We start from the raw sequence: 23,774 nt of genomic DNA on the forward strand, positions 1-23,774 counted from the left end.
GTGGAGAAGTGATAGGCAAGTCACTGAGCTCCCATGGGGCAGGAGAGGGGAGACAGCAAAGGGAGGGACATGGCCAGAAGCAATGGAGTGAAGGGATGGGTGGAACTGGGGCAGGACACATTATGGCAGCCTAGCTCCCCTTCACTGGAAGGGGCCTCAGTGCACAGGGTTCATCATTGCTCCATCTGTACTTTCTCCAGGAAGCAAGGCAGGAAGCTGGGGGCAGTCCTGATGCTCAAGGTGCACCTGGCAGCCTGAGGGCAAGAAAAATACAAGGAGAGCTCTTCCTGCTGAGGGCTGGGCCAGCACCCCCAGTGCAAAACCAGCACAAAGGAGCAACCTCCATTCTGCGCAGGCTCCGAGGCCTCAGGCGGGGAAGCTGGGGACCTAATAGCTGGGTACCATTGCCAGTCCTTTTATGTTGTCACAAGGCCTATGCAATCAGCTGCAGACAGGGTCAGGCTGAGCAGCTGTCAGGCCATGGTTAACTGCAGAACAACTGTAAGGTCAGATCAGCCTGGAGCAGGGTCAGAGGTTAGCTGTCAAACAGCAGAGAGGTCAAAATTCACTGGGGACCAGCTGGTGTGTTAGGAAGTGCCTGCATTCATTCAGTGAGCTGTAGAAATCAGCTCATCTCTGCCCAGCTGCAGCCCTGCAAACTTCCCTGTCAAAGGTCTCACCCCTATTAGTATAAGGTCCCTTACCCCAGAGACTGTCCACAGCTGCAATTATTTAGATCCAGGTTTGAGACCAGATTTTGAAGCCCTCAGTGTCAAGAGAGAGGGTGGCTCAGAGCTTTGGTTCGGGTCTGTCTCTAATTGCAACATGTGGAAGCAACAACGTTGGGATGAGACACTGAGAGGGAACACTCCAGTGTTTGAGGGATCAGACTCCATGACCCGTTCAGCACATTGGACAGAATGTGACTGACCCACGGCCCCTCCCCAAAGGCCCCCGGCAGCCCACACTCCGATAAGGGCCCGGGCACTCACGACTAGTGCTCTTGTGAAAGGCTTTTGATTTTCGGCTTTTGCTTTGAACATCTGAAGCACCATCAGGTGCCAGAGGGGCTCAGAGACTTGGGGCACTGAGCCAAGCCTGGCCATGGCCATATCGACGGGCCAGATACTCCAGCCTGAAGGGCAGCACTAGCCCCTCGGAGCTGGATGACTTTGGCCTCAGAACCCCTGTAGCTGCAGCTCTTGGGTGCTAAGAGGCCCATGTGCCCAGAGACAAGTGTCCTCGGAGACTCTCGACTGACACGGGCCCGGCTCTGAAGGGCTCCAGGGAAACAGGTTCACAAACAAAAATGAAGTGAGCACTTGGCTTGTGGCCAGAAGGGCCTGGGGAACTCCAGCATGCCCTCCCCTTGCTCTCCACCCCTCCACTATCTCAGAGTCCCCTATATAAGCCCCTCTCCAGCCACGGAGCCTCCAGGGGCTGTTTTATCGCTGGAGAAGCACTACAGGGACGGCCAGGGTCTGCAGAACAAGAAACAAGATGGATGTTAGCAGCAAGGAGGCTCTGATAGAGGCCCCTCCGGTATGGCAATGAACAGAGAATAGATATTTCTGTTCTGTGTTTGTACAGCACCTAGCACAATAGGGTCCTGGGCCATGACTGGGGCTCCTCAGTGCTACAGGAATACATATAATAAAGGGACGGGGGGTCCTGTCCCTCCAGCATACCCACATCAGCTCTTCTTGCTGTTACTGTTCTTTTCTGTTCCCACAGGACTACACTCCCGTCCCCAGGATTCCCTGCCTCTCCCCTCACCTCAAGAGACTCTTGATCATCATGGTGGTGGTTGTGATCATAGTCTTGGTTGTGCTGGGTTTCCTCCTGATGGGACTGCACATATCCGAGAAGCACACGGAAACGGTAAGTACAGTGTTAAAAACCCAGGGGCAGTGGTTCAGAGGGGCAAGTCCAGCCGTGTGCCAGTGCAGAGGGGACAGGGGCATGTTGAGGCTGCGGCAGCCATGCCGAGGAGCACAGGGAAGCAGATGCAGCCAGGCAAAGTGGGCTGCTACAGCATGGGGCTGGTGCAGCCACACCCAGCTGCAAAGGGAACTCAAGAAGACGGGGAAATGCACCTGTGCACCAGTGCTAAGAGGCAGGAACAGCCAGGTAAAGAGGCTGCTCCAGTACACAAGGGCAGCAGGAACAAGTGGAGCTGTGGACAAGCACAGAGGACAGCTGGAACCACAGACAGCTGCAGAGGAGACTGGGACACTCGAGGAATAGTGCTCTATTATCAGGGCCAGCAAAGAAGCGAAAGACTTCAGCAAAGTTTCAGTGGGTACCTTGAAACGGGAAGCTACTGCAGCCCGGGGTTCTGATTTACTAATGTCTCTGCCTGCACTGAGTCAGCAGAGACGAAGGGAGTGCTGCCGGGAAAGAGGGCACTTCTTCAGGGTATAGGCAATGAATGGTTGATGCATCACATCTTCTGCTTTGACCCACCCAGCCCCCCGCACTGGGCACGCCTCACTCTGTGGCTTTCCTTGCCTTCTAGGTTTTGCGAATGACTATCCAGGGCCTGGATGGGGAAGGGTCCCTGCAGCAGCTCTCCATGAGTGGGAAAGAAAGGACAGGGACTTTCCACATCAAGGCAGGGATCAATTCTTCAGCCACTGTCGTGTACGACTACCACCACGTAAGTAGGGCACGCTCATTTCACTAGGCTTGGGGGAGCCTCTTCCAAACAGGGGGCCACCTAGGCAAAGCTGGCTGGAGCTACAGGGAACATTCATTGCTATACCCATAGCTCAGACTGGGTGAGACCTGGCCGGTCCAACTAGAGCAGGTTAGAATCCCTGGAGTCTCTACCACTTTCTTGGTTAGAGGTAGAGGAGCCAGTGATTTCAGCCTGGCCCATATAACTGTCGCAGATGCAGGCTGAGCCAAGCCAGTGTATGTACCCTACAGACAAGCTCGAACCAAAACCCCAGATCTGAATACACCCAAGATTTGGGGTGTTCAAAATCCCACCCTCAGGCCTGGATTGTGTGGCTTGGGCCCAGCATTATGCCTGGCTGTGAACTGACCACACTCTGACATCACTTCCTGGCTGCTAGTAAGCAAAGAAAAAAATGAAGTGAGCAAAGAAAAGTAGGTCCCAGGGGAAATAAAGAGAGAGAAAAACACTCAAGTGTTAATGCAAGCAATAAAAAGTGAGTGAATAAGCAGTGAAGGGAGATGGATGGGCACTGTCCTCATTGGTCAATGTGAGAGGGAAGGTGATGGGGGAGGGTGCAGGGGAGACAAGCAAAATAAGAAGGTGGGTTTGAGTTTGCAAAGCCTGTGTTTTGATCTTGCAAAACCAAGCCCAAGGAGGTTTGGATCCAGTTCCTATCTACACAACCCCCACATTTTGGAGAGCGCTTGCAGACACGGCACCAATCCTGGCCCATCTCGAGCTGATGGCTTTACAGTCTCAAAGGGAAAGGCCGTGGGGGGTATAGGAGGCTCCTGGGCTGAGCACCATGTTCAGCAGACAAGAGGAGGATGGAGAGGGGGTGACAATAGTGGAACAGAAGGGGCTGTGCAGTTTGAGAGGGTGATTCGGCTCCAGTGAATACAACCTGGGGAGCTGCCAGGATGGGAAGCCAGGGCTAAAAGTCACCCTGTGCTCTGTCAAACAGCTGCTGATCTGCTACAAATCCTGGCAAGGCCGAGCCTGCTACATCACCAAGATGGACAAGGAGAACATTCAGGGCCTGGATACCATTGCCAAGGTGTTCCAGCATCTCCAGGTGAGCAGCTCGGAATGCACACTCAGTGTGAGCCGTGCCGGGTACAGAGGCGGGCACAGGAGTGCCGGGAGAAAGGGCACTTGGGATTGAGAAACTTGTGAAAGATTAAAACACTGCAGAGGCTGGAGGCTGCTCTCTGAGTCCCTGGGAGACAGCTGGCTGCAGTCAGAGTGCACCAGCCTGGGTGTACGCAGTTTGAGCTCCCACTGAAGTCAGTAGGTGCTGCACCCTCCTCTGTGAGGCCTGAATTTGGGTCTCTGAGCCAAACTTATAAGCAAAGCAACCGGTAAGTATTTGCCTGCACAGAGCAGGCAGAGGCTACAGTGACTGTGTGCCACCAGTGACTGCATTGTTAATTCCCCACGGTGGGCATTTGCAGGATCACCACCTCCCCATCCTGGGGAAAATGGGCTCAGGCCAGCACAGGAGCAATCGCTCCATGCCTCATGCACAGTATTCAATGCATACAACCACAAGGGGGTGCAAAGAATGAATTGCCCTTATCAAATGGCTTCCAGCGAAGGCTCTCCAAAGGCTTTGTGACTGGTAATTGAATCACATGCACACAGAGTGAGGTGCAGCGCAAGTCAGCAGTGTACTCCTTTCACTCGGGGTACAGTGGAGGCACAGGAAGAGAAGGTGACCTCCCCAAAGTCACCTGCCTAGGCAGTGGCAGAACTGGGCACAGAACCCAGGAGTCCTCACCCCAAACCCCCACGCTCTCGCTGCTAGAAGACACTGCCTCTCTTGTACCAGCTTGATCAATGTATTGGCAAGGTAGGATAATCTAATTTTTGGGCAAGGAGAGCATTGCTAGTGCAGGAGAGCAGTGGTGGGTGGGTTGGATGTCCTCATACAGCACAGGATGCTCCCACAGCTATTCTGAAGCACTGAGAGCTTAGTTTCCAGAGCAGGAAAAAAACGACGACATGAGCACATACTGTTACGATTAGCACCTGATGGTGTCCAAGGATTGTAAACTCCTAGGCCCCCAGCCCGGGCTATAAATGATAGTTCCTGTAATGGTGTGTGAGTAGGGTGACCAAATAGCAAGTGTGAAAAATAGGGACAAAGGTGGGGGGTAATAGGCATCTATATAAGAAAAAGCGCCGAATATCAGGACTGTCCCTATAAAGTCAGGACATCTGGTCACCCTATGTGTGGGGGTGGTGCATATCTAATTCTATTATTTCCTGTCCTAGCTCGAACAGGGTGAAGAGATGGAGGAGGTGGGGTTCCCTGTGCCCCAGGCCAATCGCTCCATTCTGGGCACTACAATTAACATCCTCTGCAGCAACGTTCCCATCTACTGGGCTTAGCAAGGGCTCAGGTGGGTGAGCAGCAGAGCAGCTGGGTATTGGAAGGGGAGCTGGGTTTACTCAGTGACTGAACAATCAAAACTGCCTACAGCAACTCACACACACATTCTCACACACACAGTTGCAAAAGCCCTTTGCCAGAGGATGCCTCCCCCACCCGCCCCTGCCACGCACACAGAGTTGCAAAAGCAACAAGCCCGCCCTTTGCCAGAGACCAATCAAATCCCTTCCCAACCACCAGGCTCCGGACAAGCAGGATGCAGAAGAAATGTCTCCATCCGGCTGGTAAAAAGACAAGACTTCCACCCGCTCTGCGCAGAGAAACCAGAATGCAACAGTCAGCAGGAGGCCATTGCAGCCTCTCATTGACTCGTTAGCAGCATCGCTGCAGAGTTTTACGTGGCACGGGTGGAATCAGGCTTGAGAACCCAAGGGATTGTGTGTGCACGTGGGGGATGGCCTCCTCTTGGCCCTTTCACTTGCAGCCTTGGCTGGGAAGCACTTGCTCTGCAGCCTGGGTTGGGAGGTGTATAAAATATAACAAAAGCCAAAGGGTAGCTTTGGGGTTCAGGCACTGGGTTGGAACTCAGGAGAGCTGGGGTCACTTTCCTGCTCTGCCATAGATCTCCTGTATGACCCTTGACAAGTCACATGGGGCCAGGTTTTTAAAGGTGTTTAAGTCTCTAACTCTCATTGAAACCCCTTAAAAATCTGGCCCTTACTCTCTCTCTCTCTGCCTCAGTTCTCCCATCTGTGAAAGGGGGATAATGACACTTCTTCTGGCTGTCCTATCCATTTAGACTGTGAGCTCTTTGGGGCACAGACCTCAGCAAGTGTATGTATAGCACCTAGCACAATGCAGCACCCGAGCTCAATTGGGACCTTGGGCACTACCATAGTGCAAATAATAAATAGTGAGATGGAAAACAAACAAGGTTACCTGGCCACAGGTGGCTTTCTCTGTATGGATTTCTTAGACCTGCGGCTATTGTAGCTCAAACGTCTCATGCTCCACCATTTATCTTACAGGTCCCCGTGCAGTCTGAGCTCCGCATCCCTGCAGTCACTTCCCAGTGAGATGGGCATGGCGCCCTTGTATCCACAGCACTGGGGCTTCTCTCTTACAATGATGACGACGTTCCATGTGCAATCACCGCACAGCTGGGCCTAAGCTCGGCCCGTGGGCCGGCGGGTGGGTGGCTGCATGATCTCCAGCCATTGCAAAGCTTTTGTTCTGTTGCCACACAAAGCAGCTGGGAATTTTCAGGTGGCGCTTGCAATAAAACGAGAGTTTTGTATAGAGTTTGTGCTTCTGTCTGAAGAGTAAAATCTCCATAGAACCAACATGCTGCTTCCTTATTCTCTTCTTAGAGAGATTTGTCTTTTCTCTGCTGGATCCTGCCGTATGGTATTGATTAAATCAAAACTGCTCACGGCCTTGATTATACCCAGGGCCAGAACATGTGAACGGGTGCTCACCCAATAGGATTGAAAGGTTGGTAAATTCACACATGTTGAGAGGCAGTGATGTCTAGTGGATAGAACACTGGACTGGGAGTCAGGAGGTCTGGCTTCTATTCCCAGCTCTGCTATTGACCTGCTATCTGACTGTGGGCAAGTGACTGCCAGTGCACTTCTGACAAAGGCTAAAGTAGGACATCAGTAGTGCCCTTGCGCTGGCCCCTCTGCACAAGCTGAATGTTCCTCGCCGTGTGTGATCACTCAGCAGATTTCAGTGCAGCTGGGACACAGATAACGCATCTGGTTATTACATCGATCCTGGAGCTGGATTTGTAAACAGGCTGGGTGATTATATGATCAATAATAACCCGGGCAGAGATTTGCAACATTACCTTTGGGATTTAGACACACAATTCCCCATGAAACAAATGGAAAACCCCAGCCCTGCTGTTATCTTTAATTAGGGGTGAGATAATCTCATACTGCAGGGGCTAATCAGCTTCCTGCAGGGGGGAAGGAAGAAATGCAAATATGTGTGTACACACACACACACACAATTGCAAATTTGGTCAGGTGACCTATGGAGGGGTTGCTTCGTCTGTAGCATCCACCACTGGCCACTGTCAGAAACAAGACACTGGCCTTGGCGGGCCTGTGGACAGATCCACTCAGGTGACTCCTGTGTTATTGTACTTCTAGCCTCTCTCTGTTGCATCAGACTCTTTATGCAGCATCAAGGGGTCCTGGTGCTGGTACTGGACACTCAGGTTGCAGAGTTGGGAAGATGGGGATCATCAGGTGGCCCAGCAGCTGCCACAACCACAAAAAACAAAAACTGAGCAAGCTGAGAGAGTTGTGAACAGGATGGGTCACAATGCACAGGAAGCTCTCCCTAGCTCGTGGCTTGTCCTGAGGCCTTCACAGCACAGCCAGGTGAACCCATGTCCTCCCCTGCAGACAGCTCCACCGGTTCCCCATTCATTACAGAATCCAGTTTAAAATGATTCATCTCACCATGCTTTCCAACCCCTCTAGGAGGTGGAGGGATGTCAGTGTGCATCTGTACAGGAGGGTGTTGGTGATATGTGTCTGTAGCTGAGCGCATATGTCCCAGTGTATGTGTGTATTTCCACACAGGACTCTGTGTCTGCGTGTTTGTAGAGGTGTGTTGGTATGTGCGTCTGTGCACGTGGGTGTGGGTGTGCATAAGTGAGTGTGCTGGCATGCATATATGTATGGGGTGTTATAGTGTGTGCATGCATAGCAGTATGTGTGTGTGTGTCACATTGTCAGCGTGCACATACACTACTACAGCACGATTGTGGATGGATTGTGCTGACTCTGCTCATCCGTGTATCAGTATAATGGTCTCACCCTCTAGCCCTGGAAAGGGAACACAAGAACAACTGGCAGGGGACAGAGATTCCCCTTAGCTATCCAACCTAAAGCACAACCTTGGATCTGAACATCCCCGAGCTCTGGGAAAGTTAAGATCCCACACTGCAGCGTGGTACCATCTCCTTTAGGAAACAAGTGATGAAACAAGAAAGGCACATTTTTCATGTGATACCCTCCTTGAAACTTTGAAACCAATTAAAACTCGCTGCTGTAACATCTTAGGGAGACAGACCGAGATTGAACACCAGCAGTGTAGGGTTAAACTGTCAGGCAGGGCCAACTTCCCTTAAAACTGGCAGATACCATTACAGGAAGAGGGGTCTAAGCCCCGGATTTCTTACAACGCAATTGGCTAGGCTGACAATGACCTGCCAGTTAAACAAAAGAGCTCACTGGCCAGTGCCAAGTGAAACAAACCTGGAAAACAGAAAACGGCCCTTCGACCCCTGGCAATAGGAAGCAGGCTGGAAGTTGTAACTAGACAAATTCAGACTGGAAATAAGGGGTACGGTTTTACCCGTGAGAGTAACTAACCATTGGAACAATTTACCCAGGGTCGTGGTGGATTCTCCATCACTGGCACTTTTTAAATCGAGATGGGATGTTTTCCTAAAAGATCTGATCTAGGAATTCTGCGGACATTCTGTGGCCTGTGTTATACAGTTGGTCAACTATATTATCATAATGGTCCCTTCCGGCCTGGGAATCTATGAATCACTCACTCAGCTGCCAGAGAAGTAGGACACCATCCTTTTTGTTGATGCCTGTGCTGGGAGATCTGGGCCGAGTGGAATCAGCATCCCAGCCCCAGTCCCCCGTGTGTCAGTGTGTTGCAATGCCAAGCCATTGAGATGTCAACAAGCCCCGGCTCAGCTCCATTATTTGATGTCCCTGGTCTGCCTGTTACCCAACATCAGCCTTCGCACAGGTGACGTAATGAGGCAGAAGATCAAGAATATGTTCCCACTGCAATTGAGGAGCGGGGCGGGTGTGGGGAGAAGAGAATGTCTGGGATGGGCTTCATGCAACAAATGGAGCGGATGAGGATTCTAAGGACTCTCTCCAGGATAAAGAATGTTTGAGGGTAAATGGCCCTGAGAGCTACTTGATTCTCTCTCCCTCCCTCCCTCAAACATCACTAAGAAAACACATTGCACAGAGCAAGGAAAATGCAGAGACCTTCCCATTGACAGTTGGCAGGCACTCAGAGTCTGCAGAAGCCAGAGCCAGGGCTGTCAGGAGTCAGACAGCAAATCCGCAGGCTCCTCCAAGCTCTTGAGCAGGGAGGCTGGGGAGCTCCTGGCTCTTACGGGTTGAGGAATGTGCAACCGTTTCTTTCTCAAGGTCTGTGCTGGCAGCTGTGGGTTCAGGGACAGTGGAAGAAGAGGAGAAAGCTCAAGGCCAACTGTTGGAATGCCTGCAAAAGATCAGCTCTTAGATAAAGAGCAGCTGGGCCCAGGCGAGACCAAAGTGATGCTGGTCAGAAAGGGGAAACGCTTTGGAGAACTGGTCGAGGCAGTGTCTCCACCTTCCATTGAAGGCTCCATTCATCAGAGAGATGTGACCCCTGGAACTGTTGGACTCCTTGCTAAGCTTGGAAGATTGGGTATCATGAGTATCTGCCAATGCCTTCCTTTCTCCTCCAGCTCACTAGGAAACTTCCTCCCACTGAGGACCTGTCCACAGCGATCTCGGAATTCATCCCTTCCCAGCTGGATCATTGTAACTCAATGTATCTGAATGTGAACATGATGCACAGGTTCCAGCTAGCACAGAATGCAGCTGCCCCCTTCTCTTTGGCTCAGGCTGCCGTGAGCACATCAGGCCTGTGTTCAAGTCCCTCCACTGGTCCCAGTCAGCTTCCAATCCCAGTTTAAGGCCTTGCTCTTAATTTTAAAAACAATTAATGGCTCAAGCCCCAGCTACATCAATGACTGATTTTTGATCTATGAACCACCACGATAGCTGGGCTCCACTGGGGCAAATCAGATCTCAAAGCCCAGGACGAAGCCCTTGAGAGCTGGAGATAAAGCATTCTCTGTCGAAGGGATCTGACTATGACATAAAGTCCCAAAGCAAATCAAACAAATCCAGAAAGTCTGACCGTCTGTAGGAAACGCTGCCAAACCTTCCCCTTTGAAAAGGCCTCTTCACCATACAACAGACACCCTAAAATCCAAAACCTGACCGCCTCCTCTACCCCAAAACACCAATTCTGACCCCCCTCGGATCCCAAGCCCCAGCACTGACCCCCTCTTCTACCCAATAGAACACTACCACCTAAAAATCCTACCCTGGAACAAATCAACCCAAAACCCCAAAAGTCAATTGATAAAATTTTGAAAAACAAAATCCCTTCCCCAAACAGTTTTTTACCCTGAAAAAAGGAAGAAGTGCTAGAAACTCCATTAAATCAACCAGGGACTTCGCTAGTGCTATTGATTTTATGTGGAAGGCGCTCAGATACCAGTGACATATGGCAGTATTGATACTCATAGATAGATAACTGGATTAGAACAGCAGGTAGGTCAAGGCCAGATGTGAGATCAGGGTTGGCTGTAGGCCAGCTGGAGTTAAAGGTGAAGGCTCAGATTTTTAAAGGTTGCAACATCTACCTGATTTAGGAGTCTGAATCTCATTTTCTAATGAAATTTAGGCATTTAGAAGTCAAAATTCCCTTGACAGTCAATGGGATTTTGGTTCCTAAGTGCCTAAATCACTTTTGAACATGATATTTAGGCTGCTAAATCAGTTAGGCACTGCACAGCAACACCTAAATAACTTTACAAAACTGGGTCACAATCTTGGCCCCAAGGAAGTTAAGGGGAGTTTTGATTTCACCCTAGGAGTTTGGCATGTCTTAAGCACAGACCTCTAACGACTCATAGATCAGTTCACTCAGTGGGTGAATTTCACAATCATAGAATCATAGGACTGGAAAGGACCTCAAGAGGTCATCTAGTCCAGTCCCCTGCACTTATGACTATGCATCACCTAAGTCCCACTTCAGCAGGGGCATATGTGGGACCTTGCGCTGGTCCTCTACCCAGGGGCAAGTTTTCCAAGGTACCTATGCTCCACATCTCTGTGCAGGTGCATCCCTGCAAGCTTCCCTTGCTGAAGGTCTCACTCCATTCACAGCTTCCTTTCTTCACCCCCTCCCAGCTCCTGAGGTGTCCATGCTCCCACCTAGCCTACAGCAGGAAACTGCAGCCCTGGTAGCACAAGGATGCAGCAGTGTTAGCCCCAGGAAGTTTCCATCTCTCCTGAAGTCGCTGCCTTGGAGAGATTGGGCAAGGTGGTGGTGTAAACACTTGTTGGAAATGACAGAGTTTTGCACAAGGCCCCTCCCCAAAGGCCCCTGGCTGCCCACACTCCGATAAGGGCCCGGGCACTCACGACTAGTGCTCTCGTGAAAGGCTTTTGATTTTCGGCTTTTGCTTTGAACATCTGAAGCACCATCAGGTGCCAGAGGGGCTCAGAGACTCGGGGCACTGAGACAAGCCTGGCCATGGCCATATCGACGGGCCGGATACTCCAGCCTGAAGGGCAGCACTAGCCCCTCGGAGCTGGATGACTTTGGCCTCAGAACCCCTGTGGTTGCAGCTCTTGGGCGCTAAGAGGCCTATGTGCCCAGAGGCAAGTGTCCTTGGAGACTCTCGACTGACACGGGCCCAGGAGGTTATCAGAAACCCAGCTCTGAAGGGCTCCAGGGAAACAGGTTCACAAACAAAAATGAAGTGAATTAGAAACTTGATTTGTAGCCAGAAGAAGCTGGGGAACTCCAGCATCCCTTCCCCCCTCACTTGCTCTTACCTCAGGTCCCCTATTTAAGTCTCTCTCTGCCCTACACACTGAGGGGACGTCCAAGTGGCACAGGAGAAGCAGCAAGATGGAAATCAGCATCGAGGAGGCTCTGATTGAGGACCCGCTGGTAAGCCTCAGCCTCATCCCCTCCTCCCCAGGCTGGGTTTTAGCAAAGGGCATGAAAAAGCTACCATATCCCCCGTAGCTCATACATTGCAGCTCCAATAGTTTCTAGTGCCCAGCTACGGTTATGACTCAGCGGCAGATTCTATTCCTCCCAGCTTGCAGGGTGCAGGTTGGCGGGTGAACTTGTGTGTCTGTGTGTCTCTGTATGTGTGTATGCATGTCTCTAGGTGTGTCTCTGTACTTGCACCTGTCCATAATGATGTACAAGACATTTCACCTGCTTCCTTGGTTTCCCCAATGCCTGTTGAGCTGCCTTGCTCAGCTGGGTGCAGATCTGGCTGAGAGTCACACATTTCTGAAATGTAACCACTCTGGCAGCTGTTAAGGGTGCGTGAGAACTATCAAATGGTGAACCCCAGAGAGAGGAGGGGGTATGACCCTGCTGACTCAACCAGTGCTTCTCCCCAGAAAGCCAGGGCTATTGCCTGAGACTGCATGGGAGCTATTAGTGAGGTATCTTGCCTACAGAGTCAGCCACGGTGCTGGGATCTAACTCGCTACTTTAAAAAGCACTTGGAGACACTCTTAAGCATGGAAGATGCTACTTAAAACCATGGCTCATCCCAGGCTCAAATCCTGTGCCTGTATTTCATTTCTCTCTGTCTCTCTCTCCCCAGTCCTGTCTCCTTCCCTGGCTCTCATCTTCACACCCCTTTCCTCTCCACCTCCTCCTGTTCCCTTTTGCTTTGCATTTCAGTCCCTCCTGCAATGACCTCTCTCTGTGTGTTTGCTTGTGTCCCCAGCACTACAATGCTCTGGATTCAGAGATGGACCTCTGCCCCAGCTGCACTGACTGCTGCCCCAGCTGCCCCAGCTGCACTAACTGCTGCCCAGGCTGCCCCAGCTGCAAGTCCTGCTGCAGCTGCTGGAAACGTGTCTTCTGCTGCCTCCCTAAGCTACTCTGCCGTCTGCCCAAGCTCCCTGGCTGCCCCCTGCACATCAAGAGAATCCTAATCATCGTGGTGGTCATTGTGCTGATAGTTGTGGTCGTCCTGGGAGCTCTGCTGCTGGGACTGCACGTGACCCAGGAACACACTGAGTCTGTAAGTAAGGGGGAGAAGGAGCAGTTGAGGCTGTGCACAGGTGCAAAGGAAAGTGTTAAAATCATGCCCAAATGCAGCAGTTTATAGATGAATAGGGGATAGCGGCAGCTAGGCACAGATGCAATGGGGATCCATGCAGCTGACCATAGTGCAGCCTTGTGTAGGTGCAAAGGGGACTTGTGCAAAGGGTACGGCCCTGCATAGGTGCCCAAGGGACAGCTGCAGCCTTGCAGAAGAGATCGTTGTCACCATGCCCAAGTCTAGCAATAGGCAGAGGAAGCGGGGACAGATGCACAGAGATGCAGAACAAAACTGGGGCAGTCATGCACGGGTGCACAGAGAGCAGATGGGGTCCTATTGGGTGCAGAGCGGACTCAGGCAGTCATTCATTGGAGGAAACAGAATTGGCACAGAGGGGACAGATTGCATCCATGAATGAGCAAAGTCAAGGACCAAGCCAGAGGAAGATGTTGCAGTCACATTTAATTCCAAGAGGGCTGACTGAAATCCTGGCCCATTGGGACAGATCCTGTCTACCCTGCATCACAATACGTGTGGACAGCAGGGAAGAGATAGGGAGGCCTCGTTCTGTCGGGTTAGCAGGAGAACGTTTAGGAGAAACAAAATCAGTCTTGAGAGTCTCTTCCCAATAAACTTACCCTTCCCATTCTGCAAGAGACTCTGGGGCCCTGGCCAGCCTTGAGGGAAGGAACAGGGTTGATTATTGGAAGCAACAGAGAAATGAAAAGCAGCTGCAAAATGTTCCTGGGCCCTTTGAAATGGCTGAGTTTCAAATGGGTTAGAATGGAACAATGTTCCGCTTTTTGATGCAGGGAACCCATAACAGAGATGATAGAGATCCCCTCCCTTCCGTATCTTCCCACCCCCTGCTCTCCTTTCTGCTCACTCTTTAGGCTCTATGATTTCCTCCTAGGTTTTGCAAATGACCATTGAGCGGTTGGAAGGGGAAGAGTCTCAACTGCGGCTCTCCATGGACTGGGAAGAAGAGGTGGCGACTTTCCACATTGATGCAGGAACCCATGACCCGGGCACGGTGGTGTATGACTACAGTAATGTAAGCAGGGAGTGCTTGCTTGGCAGGGGGTGTGCTTCAGAACGGACCCTTGCCATCAGGCCATGAGGCCGGGATCCTGTATTGAATCCTCCTGTCCAGGGAGCGAGGCTGTTTTTAACCCATGCATGGCCTGGGCATCCGAGCACAAACGTGGCGATGCTGCATTAGAACAGAAGCACTCTGAGAGGCTATTAGGCACTGCTGGGTGCCAGCCCCTCCAGTCAAAATCAGAAGGGGTTCCAGCCTCAGTGGGGCGGCATCACGCCCCTGAATGGAGCAGGGGAGTCAGTCCCTGGGAGGAAAGCCCTTGGGTCGCTCAACAGACAGCACTCTGGACAAGCAAGGAGCAGCACGTGTTGGCACACGGGAATCCTGTCTTGGTCTCCTCTTCGTCTGTCATGATGCAGGGTTGGTGGGTAGGGGAGGAAATGGGTGCTGCCAGAGATGCGGAAAACCCAGCTCCACAAAAGGAACATGACCAGAGAGGAAGAGCCAAGTGAGAGAGGGAGTGAATGGGGCTAGAGTTGGGGCTATGAGGGGAGAAGGATGGTGTGTTGTCTTCATTGGTCAATGTGGGATGGAAGGTGGTGGAGGAGGTTGCAGGGGAGACAAGCAAAATAAGAAGGTGGGTTTGGATTTGCAAAGCCTCAATTTTCATCTTGCTAAACCAATCCCCTAGGAGGTTTGGACCCAGCTCCTATCTATCCAACCCCACACTTTGGATAGGGCTTGGAGTGATGGCACCGACCCTGGCCCATCTCAATCAGATGGCTTTAAGTCTCAAAAAGAAAGGCCAATGAAGGGTCTAGGAGGCTCCTGGACTCAGCATCATGAGGGGGATGGAACGGGGTGATGTTGCAGAAGCAGAAGTGGCTGTGCAGTAGGAGAGGGTGATTCAGCTCCAGTGAATAACAGGGAGCTGCAGTGATGGGAAACCAGGGCTTATAAATCACCATGTGCTCTGTCTGCAAACAGCTGCTGATCAGCTACAAATCCTGGCAAGGCCGAGCCTGCTACATCACCAAGATGGACAAGGAGAACATCCAGGGCCTGGATACCACTGCGAAGGCATTCCACCAGCATTTCCAGGTGAGCAGCCAGGAATGCACACTCAGTATGAACCATGCTGGATATAGAGGTAGGTATAGGAATGCATGGGGGAAATGGCACTCATGCAATGCTGAATCTGAGGCCAACAGAAGAATGGGTGTGTGTGTGTGGAAGATAGTACATGGATAACAGAGATAAGAGGCTATTTAGACTCCAAATATCAAACCCTCCAAAGGATGGTGCATCAGGGACACCTGGAGTTATGCACATGCATCAGCTGGACCAGCAAAAACAGCTACACATGCAAAATGGGCTAGTGTATGTCTAGTTGCTGGTGTGTGATTCCACAGTAGCCTCTGGAGTTGAATTGTTCCTCTATTTGGATCTTTTACATTCAACAGCTGTTGTGAGAATGATTTGCTCTCATAAAGCATGTGATGTATGAGGGCATGGAAAGTAGGGTTACCATATTTCAATACTGCAAAAAGAGGACACTCCACAGGGCCCTGGCCCCGCCCCAACTCCACTCCTTCCCCACCCCAACTCCGCCCCTTCTCCAAAGTCCCCACCCCAACTCCGCCCCTTCTCCAAAGTCCCCACCCCAACTCTGCCCCCTCCCCTGAGCACCCCGCATTCCCCCTCCTCCCTCCCGCCCCCCGGCTACTGCTGTGCTGGGGAAGTTGCTTCGGCCCCCGCTGCGGTGGAGAGTGGCGGGAGCCGGGAAAGTTGGAGCCCAGGGAGGAGGCGGTGCCTTACCATGCCTCCCTATTTTCCCGGACATGTCCGACTTTTTGGAAATTCCTCCTGGACGGGGATTTGAGGACCAAAAAGCCGGACATGTCTGAGAAAATCCGGACGTATGGTAACCCTACCCCAGAGCTGCCTCCCGCCCGCCCGCCGGAACCCCCAGGCCTCACCTCAGAGCCGCTTCCTCCCGTCCACCAGACCCCCCCAGGCCTCACCCCAGAGGCGCCTCCTGCCCGCCTGCCCAACCCCCCAGGCCTCACTCCAGAGCCGCCTTCCACCCACCCGCCAGATCCCCCAGGCCTCACCCCAGAGCCACCCGCTCTCCACAGGGCCCATCCTCAGCCTTCTCCTGCCTCAGTGCCTCTTCTCCTGAGAGCCTGCCCTCTGCAGTCCCCCCACTCTCCACAGCCCCTGCCTCAGAGCCCCCCACCCCCTCCCATAGCCCCCACCTTCCATAGCGCCCCCCACCTTCCATAGCACCCCCACCTCAGTCCTCCCCTTCACCTCCCTCCATAACCCCTACCCTTTATTTCCCCACCTCCTCCCATAGCCCAACCCCTCCACAGCCCCCCACTCTCCGCAGCCCCTGCCTCAGAGCCCCCCACCTCCACCCATAGCCCCCTCCCCTCAGAATCCCCCCCACCCTTCACCTCCCTCAGGGGAGCCTTCACCCTGCTCCCAGCCGGACCCGGGGAGGCTGCGGCAGCTCAGGCTGCGGGAGGCAGCTTCCCGGGTGGGGGAGCTCGGGCTCCCGGAAGCTGCCGCCGCCGCCACGCGACGAGAAACTTTCCCCTGCGCCAGGACCCGCCCCCAGGCAGTGGCTCCGCTGGAGGGAGACAGCCCCGGCTGCACGGACCGCTGGCGGGGGGCTCCTTGCATGGCCAGGACGGAGGGGGGGAGACTGAGGCTCTGCCAGAGCCGCAGGGGATGCTCGGAGGAGGGAGAAGCGGCCGCGGGTCCCCTGCACCAGCAGCTGGCTGCAGAGATGCCACCGCTCCTAGCCGTGGGGCGCAGGGTTGCAGCAGCATGTGGGGGTTGCAGTCCGCAGGCTGAGCGAGCTGACACCCCAAGAGGAGAGGGGGCAGTGGGTAGGGTTATCATACGTCCGTATTTTCCGGACGTTTTTATATATTTAAAAAATCCTCCCAGACGGCAATTAACAACTAAAAAGCCGGACATGTCCGGAGAAATATGGACGTATGGTAACCCTAATGGAAAGGCTTTGCTAACACTGATTGACCCTCAGAGCCCTAAGGGGGGTTGATGGCAAAGAGAAATACTGATAAGTTAAGTGCCTCAGGGCACACAGTGAGTTAGTGGCAGAGACAAAAAGAGAACCCAGGAATCCTGATTCCCAGTCCATTAGACCATACAGCCTCCAAGAAGTGGGAGCAGAACCCAGGAGTCCTGAATCTTTCATCATCTGCTATAATCACTAGCCTCCACAGCCTCCCATATTGATATTCAAATAACTCCATGTCCTATTAAAACAGGCTGGCCTGTATATCACTAGCCGGGGCAGCATTGCTAGAAATTTTTGTTGCTTCAGAAGCAGTGGCCATGTGGGAAGCCCTCCAGATGTGGAATCCATCCTCACAGGCGGAGTGAAGGTGCTGAAAATATAGTGGGCACTAGGAGAAAACTTAGTGTGCGTATTGTATTGCCATTAAGGATTTAAGATGTATGGGAAGGTCAATAGCCTGTGTCTATTCCTGCTGCAAACAAGGGTGCAAGGTGTTTGGTGTGTGTGTTTAATTTTTATTATTTCCTGCTGTAGCTCAAGTCGCTCATCCCGACACCTGAGCAGGGTGAGGAGGAGGAGGAGGAGGACAAAGGGTTTCCTATGCCTCTGGCTGATCGCTCCATCCTGGGCACTACAATTAACATCCTCTGCAGCAACGTTCCTATCTACTGGGCTTAGCAAGGCCTCAGGGAAGTGAGTAGCAGTGTGGATGGGTGTCAGAATGGGAGCCGATTGTGCTCAATGGCTGAACAATCACAGTTACCTGCACTAACCACCCACTCCCAACACACACGCGCACACACACTACAGTAGAAGCATGTGTGACAGGCATGTTGGGAATGAGTCTTGGGGAGCAGGCACCGGGGGACATGGCCTATGTGCAGATACAGGAGTGAGTTCTTCACTGCCAGGCTGATGGTGGATAAAAATCAATGATTTAAAAAAAAAAAATTAAAACCAGATTTTTTTATTTAAATCGGATTTTTTTGATAAAATGCTTTTTGAGAAAAAACTATCTAAAGATAGTTTTAATTAAGATACATTATAGCTCAAAGATATCTCATCATGGAGTAGGGATTATAAATTCTAATTTGATAGTACAAGACAATATATTCAGGTAATGTTTAAGAAAAGTTTTGTAAATGAGTTCCAATAGTTCATGGATTGGGACCCAATCTTATGGGGTTCCAGGGGCTTCTGTATAGATTATTTAGGTTAATCCTTCTATCTACCCAATGGTAGGGCTACCATATGTCCGGATTTCCCCGGACATGTCCGGCTTTTTGGTCTATAAATAGCCGTCTGGGGGGGGATTTCTAAAAATCTAAAAATGTCCGGGATTTCCCCCCGGTCGGCTATTTATAGACAGAAAAGGCGCTGCTCGGCAGCCAAAGCCCCTTCCCAGCTCCCCCAGCCCCTGCAGCCCCTGCAGCCTTACCACGCCGTCCGGCCCCGCAGCTATCTTCCCGCTCCTCCCCGACCCTGAACGCTCCGCCCCCCTACTCCCCCCCCCCTGCTTCCCGCGAATTAGATCTACGCGGGAAGTCTGAAAAGAAGTAGGGGCAGGCGGGCAGCAGCAGCAGGTAAGCTGGGGCGGGGGGGAGAGGAGAGCTCCGGGGAGGCGTGGCCCTGGCCGAGCGGCTCCCTCCGGCCCGGACCGAGTGGCGCCCGTTGGCCCCAGCGGCTCCGGCCCTGGCCCCGGCAGCTCCGGCTTGGGCCCCAGGGCGGCGGCCCCGGTTCTGGACGAGCACGCCAGCCCGGCCCCAGCGGCTCTGGCCCGGCTCGGGCCCCAGGGTGGCAGCCCCGGTTCCGGCTGAGGCACCAGCCCAGCCCCAGCCGAGCAGCGCCAGCCGTGCATCCCCGGCCCCAGTAGCTCCGGCCCGGCCCGGGCCCCAGGGTAGCAGCCCTGGTTCCGGCCGAGCGCGCCGGCCCAGTCCCGGCTGAGCACCTCCAGCCCGACTCCAAGCCCCGCGACCCCGGCCGGAGCACAGCCCGTAGGGTTACCATATTTCCTCATTAAAAAAGGAGGACAATCCATGGGGCGCTGGCCTCACCCCCGGCCCTGCCCCAACTCCGCCCCTTCCCCAAAGTCCCAGGCCCAACTCCACCCCCTCCCCTGAGCGCCTCGCATTCCCCCTCCTCCCTCCCAACCGCGAAACAGCTGCCCGAGCGCTACTGTCTTCACGGTTTGCCGGGCAGCCTCCAGACCTTCAGACCCTGCTCCAGGCCGGGCGCTTCTCCAGCGCAGCCGGAGCCCGGGAGGGGAAGCGCCCAGCCGGGGGTGCAGGGTCTGGACGTCTGGGGGCTGCCTGGCAAACCGTGAAGCCGGTACCGCTCGGGCAGCTCAGCTCTTCAGCTAAACAGAGCTGAGGTGTCTGGGGGGAGCAGCAGCAGCCGCCGTGGGGGAATCCGCCTGCAGCTCGCAGCCTGCGGGAGCCGCAAGGTAAGCAGGGGACTGTGGCAGGGATGCCGGCAAAGCTACTTTCCCGGACATGTTCGGCTTTTTGGCAATTCCCCCCGGATGGGGATTTGAGGACCAAAAAGCCGGACATTTCCGGGAAAAACCGGACGTATGGTAACCCTACCTAACTGCCCCCCAGGACTCCACCCCCTACCTAAGCCTCCCTGCTCCTTGTCCCCTAACTGCCCCCTCCTGAGACCTTCCCCCCATCCTAACTGGCCCCCTAGGATCCTATCCCCTACCTGTCCCCTGACTGCCCCAACCCTTATCCACCCCCTCACCCCCAGACAGACACCAGAGACTCCCACGCCCCATCCAACCACTCCCCACCCCCTGTTAGCCTCCCCCCCCCAGAACTCCCGACCCATCTAAACCCCTCTGCTCCTTGTCCCCTGACTGCCCCCTCCTGGGACCCCTGCTCCTAACTGCCCTCCAGAACCCCATCCCCTACCTAAGCCTCCCTGTTCCTTGTCCCCTAACTGCCCCCTCCTGAGTCCCCCCCCACCCTAATTGCCCCCCTAGGACCCTACCCTCTACCTGTACCCTGACTGCCCAAAACCTTATCCACACCCCCAGACAGACCCCACCCCAAACTCCCAACCCTGCTCCCTGTCTCTTGACTGCCCCCTCCAGAACCTCCCTGCCCCTTCTCCGACCCCCTGGCCTCCTTACTGTGCCGCTCAGAACAGCGTGTCGGGCTCCACACGCAGCCCGACACGCTGCCATGCTCCCCCACGGAGCGCATAGCCCGGTTCCCGCCCTCGCAGAGTGCTGCGGAGCGGTGCGCTGGGCAGGGGGAGGAGCTCCAGTCTGCCGGAGGCCCGTTGCGAATGGCCGGCTGCAAATGCAGGGAGGGGGAGGGAGGGAGGGAGAGAGAGGAGGGGAGTGATCTCAGCTGCAGGGGAGAGGTGGGGGAAGCGGAGGAGGGGCTCTCTCTGGCTGCCGGAGCCCCATGCAAGTGGCACCATCCGGCCGGCTGCCCTGTCAGCCGCGCGCGCTCTGCATGGGGGAAGTTCGGACATTTACAATTTCCCCCCGACGCTATTTTTAACTGAGAAAAGCCGGACATGTCCGGGGGAATCCGGACAAATGGTAACCCTAGCAGCCTGATTCCTGGGCTCTTTAAAGCCGGCTCTGGTCACGGGACAGGGAGGGGGATTGGATGGGTCTTGAGTTTGGGGGGGCTGTCAGGGGGACAGGGGTGTGGAGAGGGGTCGAGGCAGGCAGGGAGCAGAGGGGGTTGGATGGGTCGGGAGTTCTGGGGGTCCTGTCAGGGGGTGGGGAGCAGTTGGATAGGGCATGGGAGTCCCGGGGGTCTGTCTGGGGGCGGGGGTGTGAATATGGGGTGGGGGTGTGGATAAGGGTCAGGGCAGTCAGGGGACAGGTAGGGTCCTAGGGGGCAGTTAGAGTGGGGGGTTCTCAGGAGGGGGCAGTCAGGGAACAAGAAGCAGGGCGGCTTAGATAGTGGGTGAGGTCCTAGGGGGCAGTTAGTGGCAGGGGTCCCAGGAGGGGGCAGTCAGGGGACAAGGAGCGGGGGTGGGGTTGGGGGTTCTTAGGGGGGCAGTCAGGGGGTGGGAAGTGGGAGGGAGTGGATGGGGGCGGGGCAGGACAGGGGTGGGGCTAGAGCGGGGCTCCTCCCCACCCCAGTGTCCTCTTTTTTGCTTGTGGAAATATGGTAACCCTACCCAATGGGACTCAGTGCTCAGTATAGAAGATATCATCAGAGATGCTTAGTTTTGCAGTTCTCAAACTGTGGATTTGTGTCTCCAGAGATAACATGCTTGTTAACAGCAAAAATGTTTTTAAATAAATAATATATAGAGGTGAGAAATAGACCTCAACCCTATTGTCCCTCTGCAAATTTGTGTACCCAGAGTCAATCCCTTACCTCTCTCTAAAAGTGCAAAGTTTCAAAAAGTTCAATGAATAGAAGATTGTTGGGGGCGGAATAGATCTGGACAAGGATAAGAAGTCTGGCGATAAATGTGAGAAAGGAAGGACAGGCAGTAGAAACAAAGGTGAAACTGTTTGAGCAGCATATTCCAGAAGTCTTGAGGTCTTTCTGAGTGTAGCCTTCATTGATTTGAGATCTACCATACCATTCTCTCACTAGAAGGGAAAACCTTTAATGGCAGCAGGCCATAAAAGAGACCCCGTTTGGGAATAAGAACCATTCAAGAAATATATGTTTGCTGATGATGTTTTAAAGAAAGTCATAGCAGTGAACTGGTGGAAGTCACTTAAGCACTTGGATTCAGAGTTGAAGTGATAATCTCACTTTTAACAGCAGTAGCTTCTTCTGCTGGTGTGGAAAGAATATTTTCTTCCTTTGGACTAATTCATTCTAAACTGAGAAATTGTTTGGAACCTGAAAAAGCAGGAAAGCTTGTTTTTCTTTTCCAGATTATGAACAAACAGGAAAATGAAGGTGAAGATGACTGAGTTAGCTGCAGAAGCCAATATTTTAAGTTTCTCATGTTGACCTGGCTGACGTCGATTTAATTTTTGTTTTTTGTTTTTTCAAATATTTCATTTAACTATTTTAGTTAAAAACAATTTTAACAAAAACAAACCTGATTTTAAAAATCTTGAATGTTTAACTACATTCAAAAATTCATATGCTTGTTTTGTTAAGATATTATATGTTTGCTGTTGAAGAAAAAAATCCAGAATACGTAACGTTGTTGTTTTAGTTAAATAAAACAATTTAAATGTCTGTCTGGTGATGCTCTCCTCCTAATATAGCATGGCAAGAAAATCCTCCAAATATTAATTATTAACTTGTTGAATTGGAGATAGTTCATCTCCCAATGACTTCATAAAGATCTGCTTCAGTTACCTTTGATAAACAAAATAACCAAACAATCATTCATTCTCTGATATAGCTGTAAAACTAATCTGAAAAGTTTTCAAAATAAATCACTGTTTAAAAATGTATAGTTTGTACCTTCTAAAAATGAAACCTACATCTATCTCTGAGTTGTGAAGAATATGTATTAAGGTTATAACAACCAACAAGAATGCACTTTTATGTAGAAATCCATGATTAAATCGAGTCTTTCTGACTAGTGATTTAAATCATGATTTGATTTAAATCAAATCCACCCTGCAGGCCGAGCTGAGGCCCTTCAGGAACAGCTGGCAAATGTTGCAGCCTTCAGAGGAGACTATCCATTAGGCTGGAACAGTCCTCCCTTAGGCCTACTGAGAGAGTCAGCAGGCAGCTTGCAAGGTTGCATGCCTGCTGCAAGGGGAGTGGATGCTTCACGCTCACCTTGAGACAAGGAGATACAAATCCCCAGCAGCCGCACTGGGTGATAGTGACACCTTGGAGTCGGAGATGCTAGCAGGCCCTTTAGCACAGAGGGGAGTGACTGAGAGTCCATACTCTGCTGCTCTGGTAGAAGTTATTGCCTGTGTATGAGAATAAGAGGGCATTGGCAAAGGCAGCCAGGGCCATTAGCTGCCTAACTCTCCCATGAAACCAGTGGACACCTAACTCCCCTTTGTGCCTCTGGAAATCTCTCCCTAAAAGCAGAAATGAGGGAGGTAATGCTAGGGGGCCGTCCGGGGCCAAGTGACACTTACAGCTCAGGATGTTCACAGGGATCATTTTTCACCCCCTGTGTGTTTGCTTTGCAGGATCCATCAAGGATGGAGCATCTCCTGCCTGCCATTGCTTCCGAGGGGGTCCCAGCAGAATGGGAACACCACGTCCTCAGCCAGACCCCCAGCTGTGGCTTTGCTGACTCTGTACCTGTGGGTGATTATGGTGCAGCTGGCTCTGTGCAGAACTCTCTCGCTGGCCCCAGTTCAAGAAAGCACAATGCACATGGTTAAGTTCCTCTACCTTCGAGGGGACTCAAGTGGGTGCTTAGATGCTTTCCTGAATAGGGCAGCTTTCCAGAATTGGGGGAACGCAGATGGAAGAGCTGTGCCAATGGGAAGAGGAGCCAGAGGGACCCTGCTATAAATAACAGCTGTACATGGGCTGATCTGTTTGCGTTGGGTGCAGCGGGCATTTGCTAGGGACACTATAGAATGAGAAGATTGCTTGCCATTGTGGGTATTAGACTTCTTTTTAGAGAATAAAATCTACAATCCCTCACCAACCCCTCTTATTTCTTCTTCTGGGTAATGAGGTATTGTGTATACATGACCTCACAGCCTAGTGAGCTAGCACAATGTGGCCAGAGTAATGACAGCAGGCACAACTCATCAGACTA

The 23,774-nt window shown here is 52.6% G+C and overlaps 2 protein-coding genes across 2 annotated transcripts; both read left to right on the forward strand.

Annotated features, from left to right (window-relative positions):
- Nucleotides 1-1,435: 1,435 nt before the first annotated feature.
- Nucleotides 1,436-6,421, forward strand: SFTPC (surfactant protein C). Its single transcript, XM_054018455.1, has 6 exons — nucleotides 1,436-1,542; nucleotides 1,735-1,881; nucleotides 2,519-2,659; nucleotides 3,648-3,758; nucleotides 4,961-5,088; nucleotides 6,107-6,421. The coding sequence occupies exons 1-5, from the start codon at nucleotides 1,501-1,503 to the stop codon at nucleotides 5,075-5,077; spliced, it is 558 nt and encodes a 185-aa protein (XP_053874430.1). The 5' UTR covers nucleotides 1,436-1,500; the 3' UTR covers nucleotides 5,078-5,088; nucleotides 6,107-6,421.
- A 5,341-nt stretch (nucleotides 6,422-11,762) lies between these two features.
- LOC128832441 (pulmonary surfactant-associated protein C-like) lies at nucleotides 11,763-22,485 on the forward strand. The gene is made up of 6 exons (XM_054019838.1): nucleotides 11,763-11,870; nucleotides 12,673-12,972; nucleotides 13,907-14,047; nucleotides 15,023-15,136; nucleotides 17,622-17,780; nucleotides 21,952-22,485. The coding sequence occupies exons 1-5, from the start codon at nucleotides 11,829-11,831 to the stop codon at nucleotides 17,763-17,765; spliced, it is 741 nt and encodes a 246-aa protein (XP_053875813.1). The 5' UTR covers nucleotides 11,763-11,828; the 3' UTR covers nucleotides 17,766-17,780; nucleotides 21,952-22,485.
- Nucleotides 22,486-23,774: the final 1,289 nt, after the last annotated feature.

Source organism: Malaclemys terrapin, chromosome 2 (genome assembly GCF_027887155.1).
Source record: "Malaclemys terrapin pileata isolate rMalTer1 chromosome 2, rMalTer1.hap1, whole genome shotgun sequence".
Lineage (NCBI taxonomy): Eukaryota > Metazoa > Chordata > Testudines > Emydidae > Malaclemys > Malaclemys terrapin.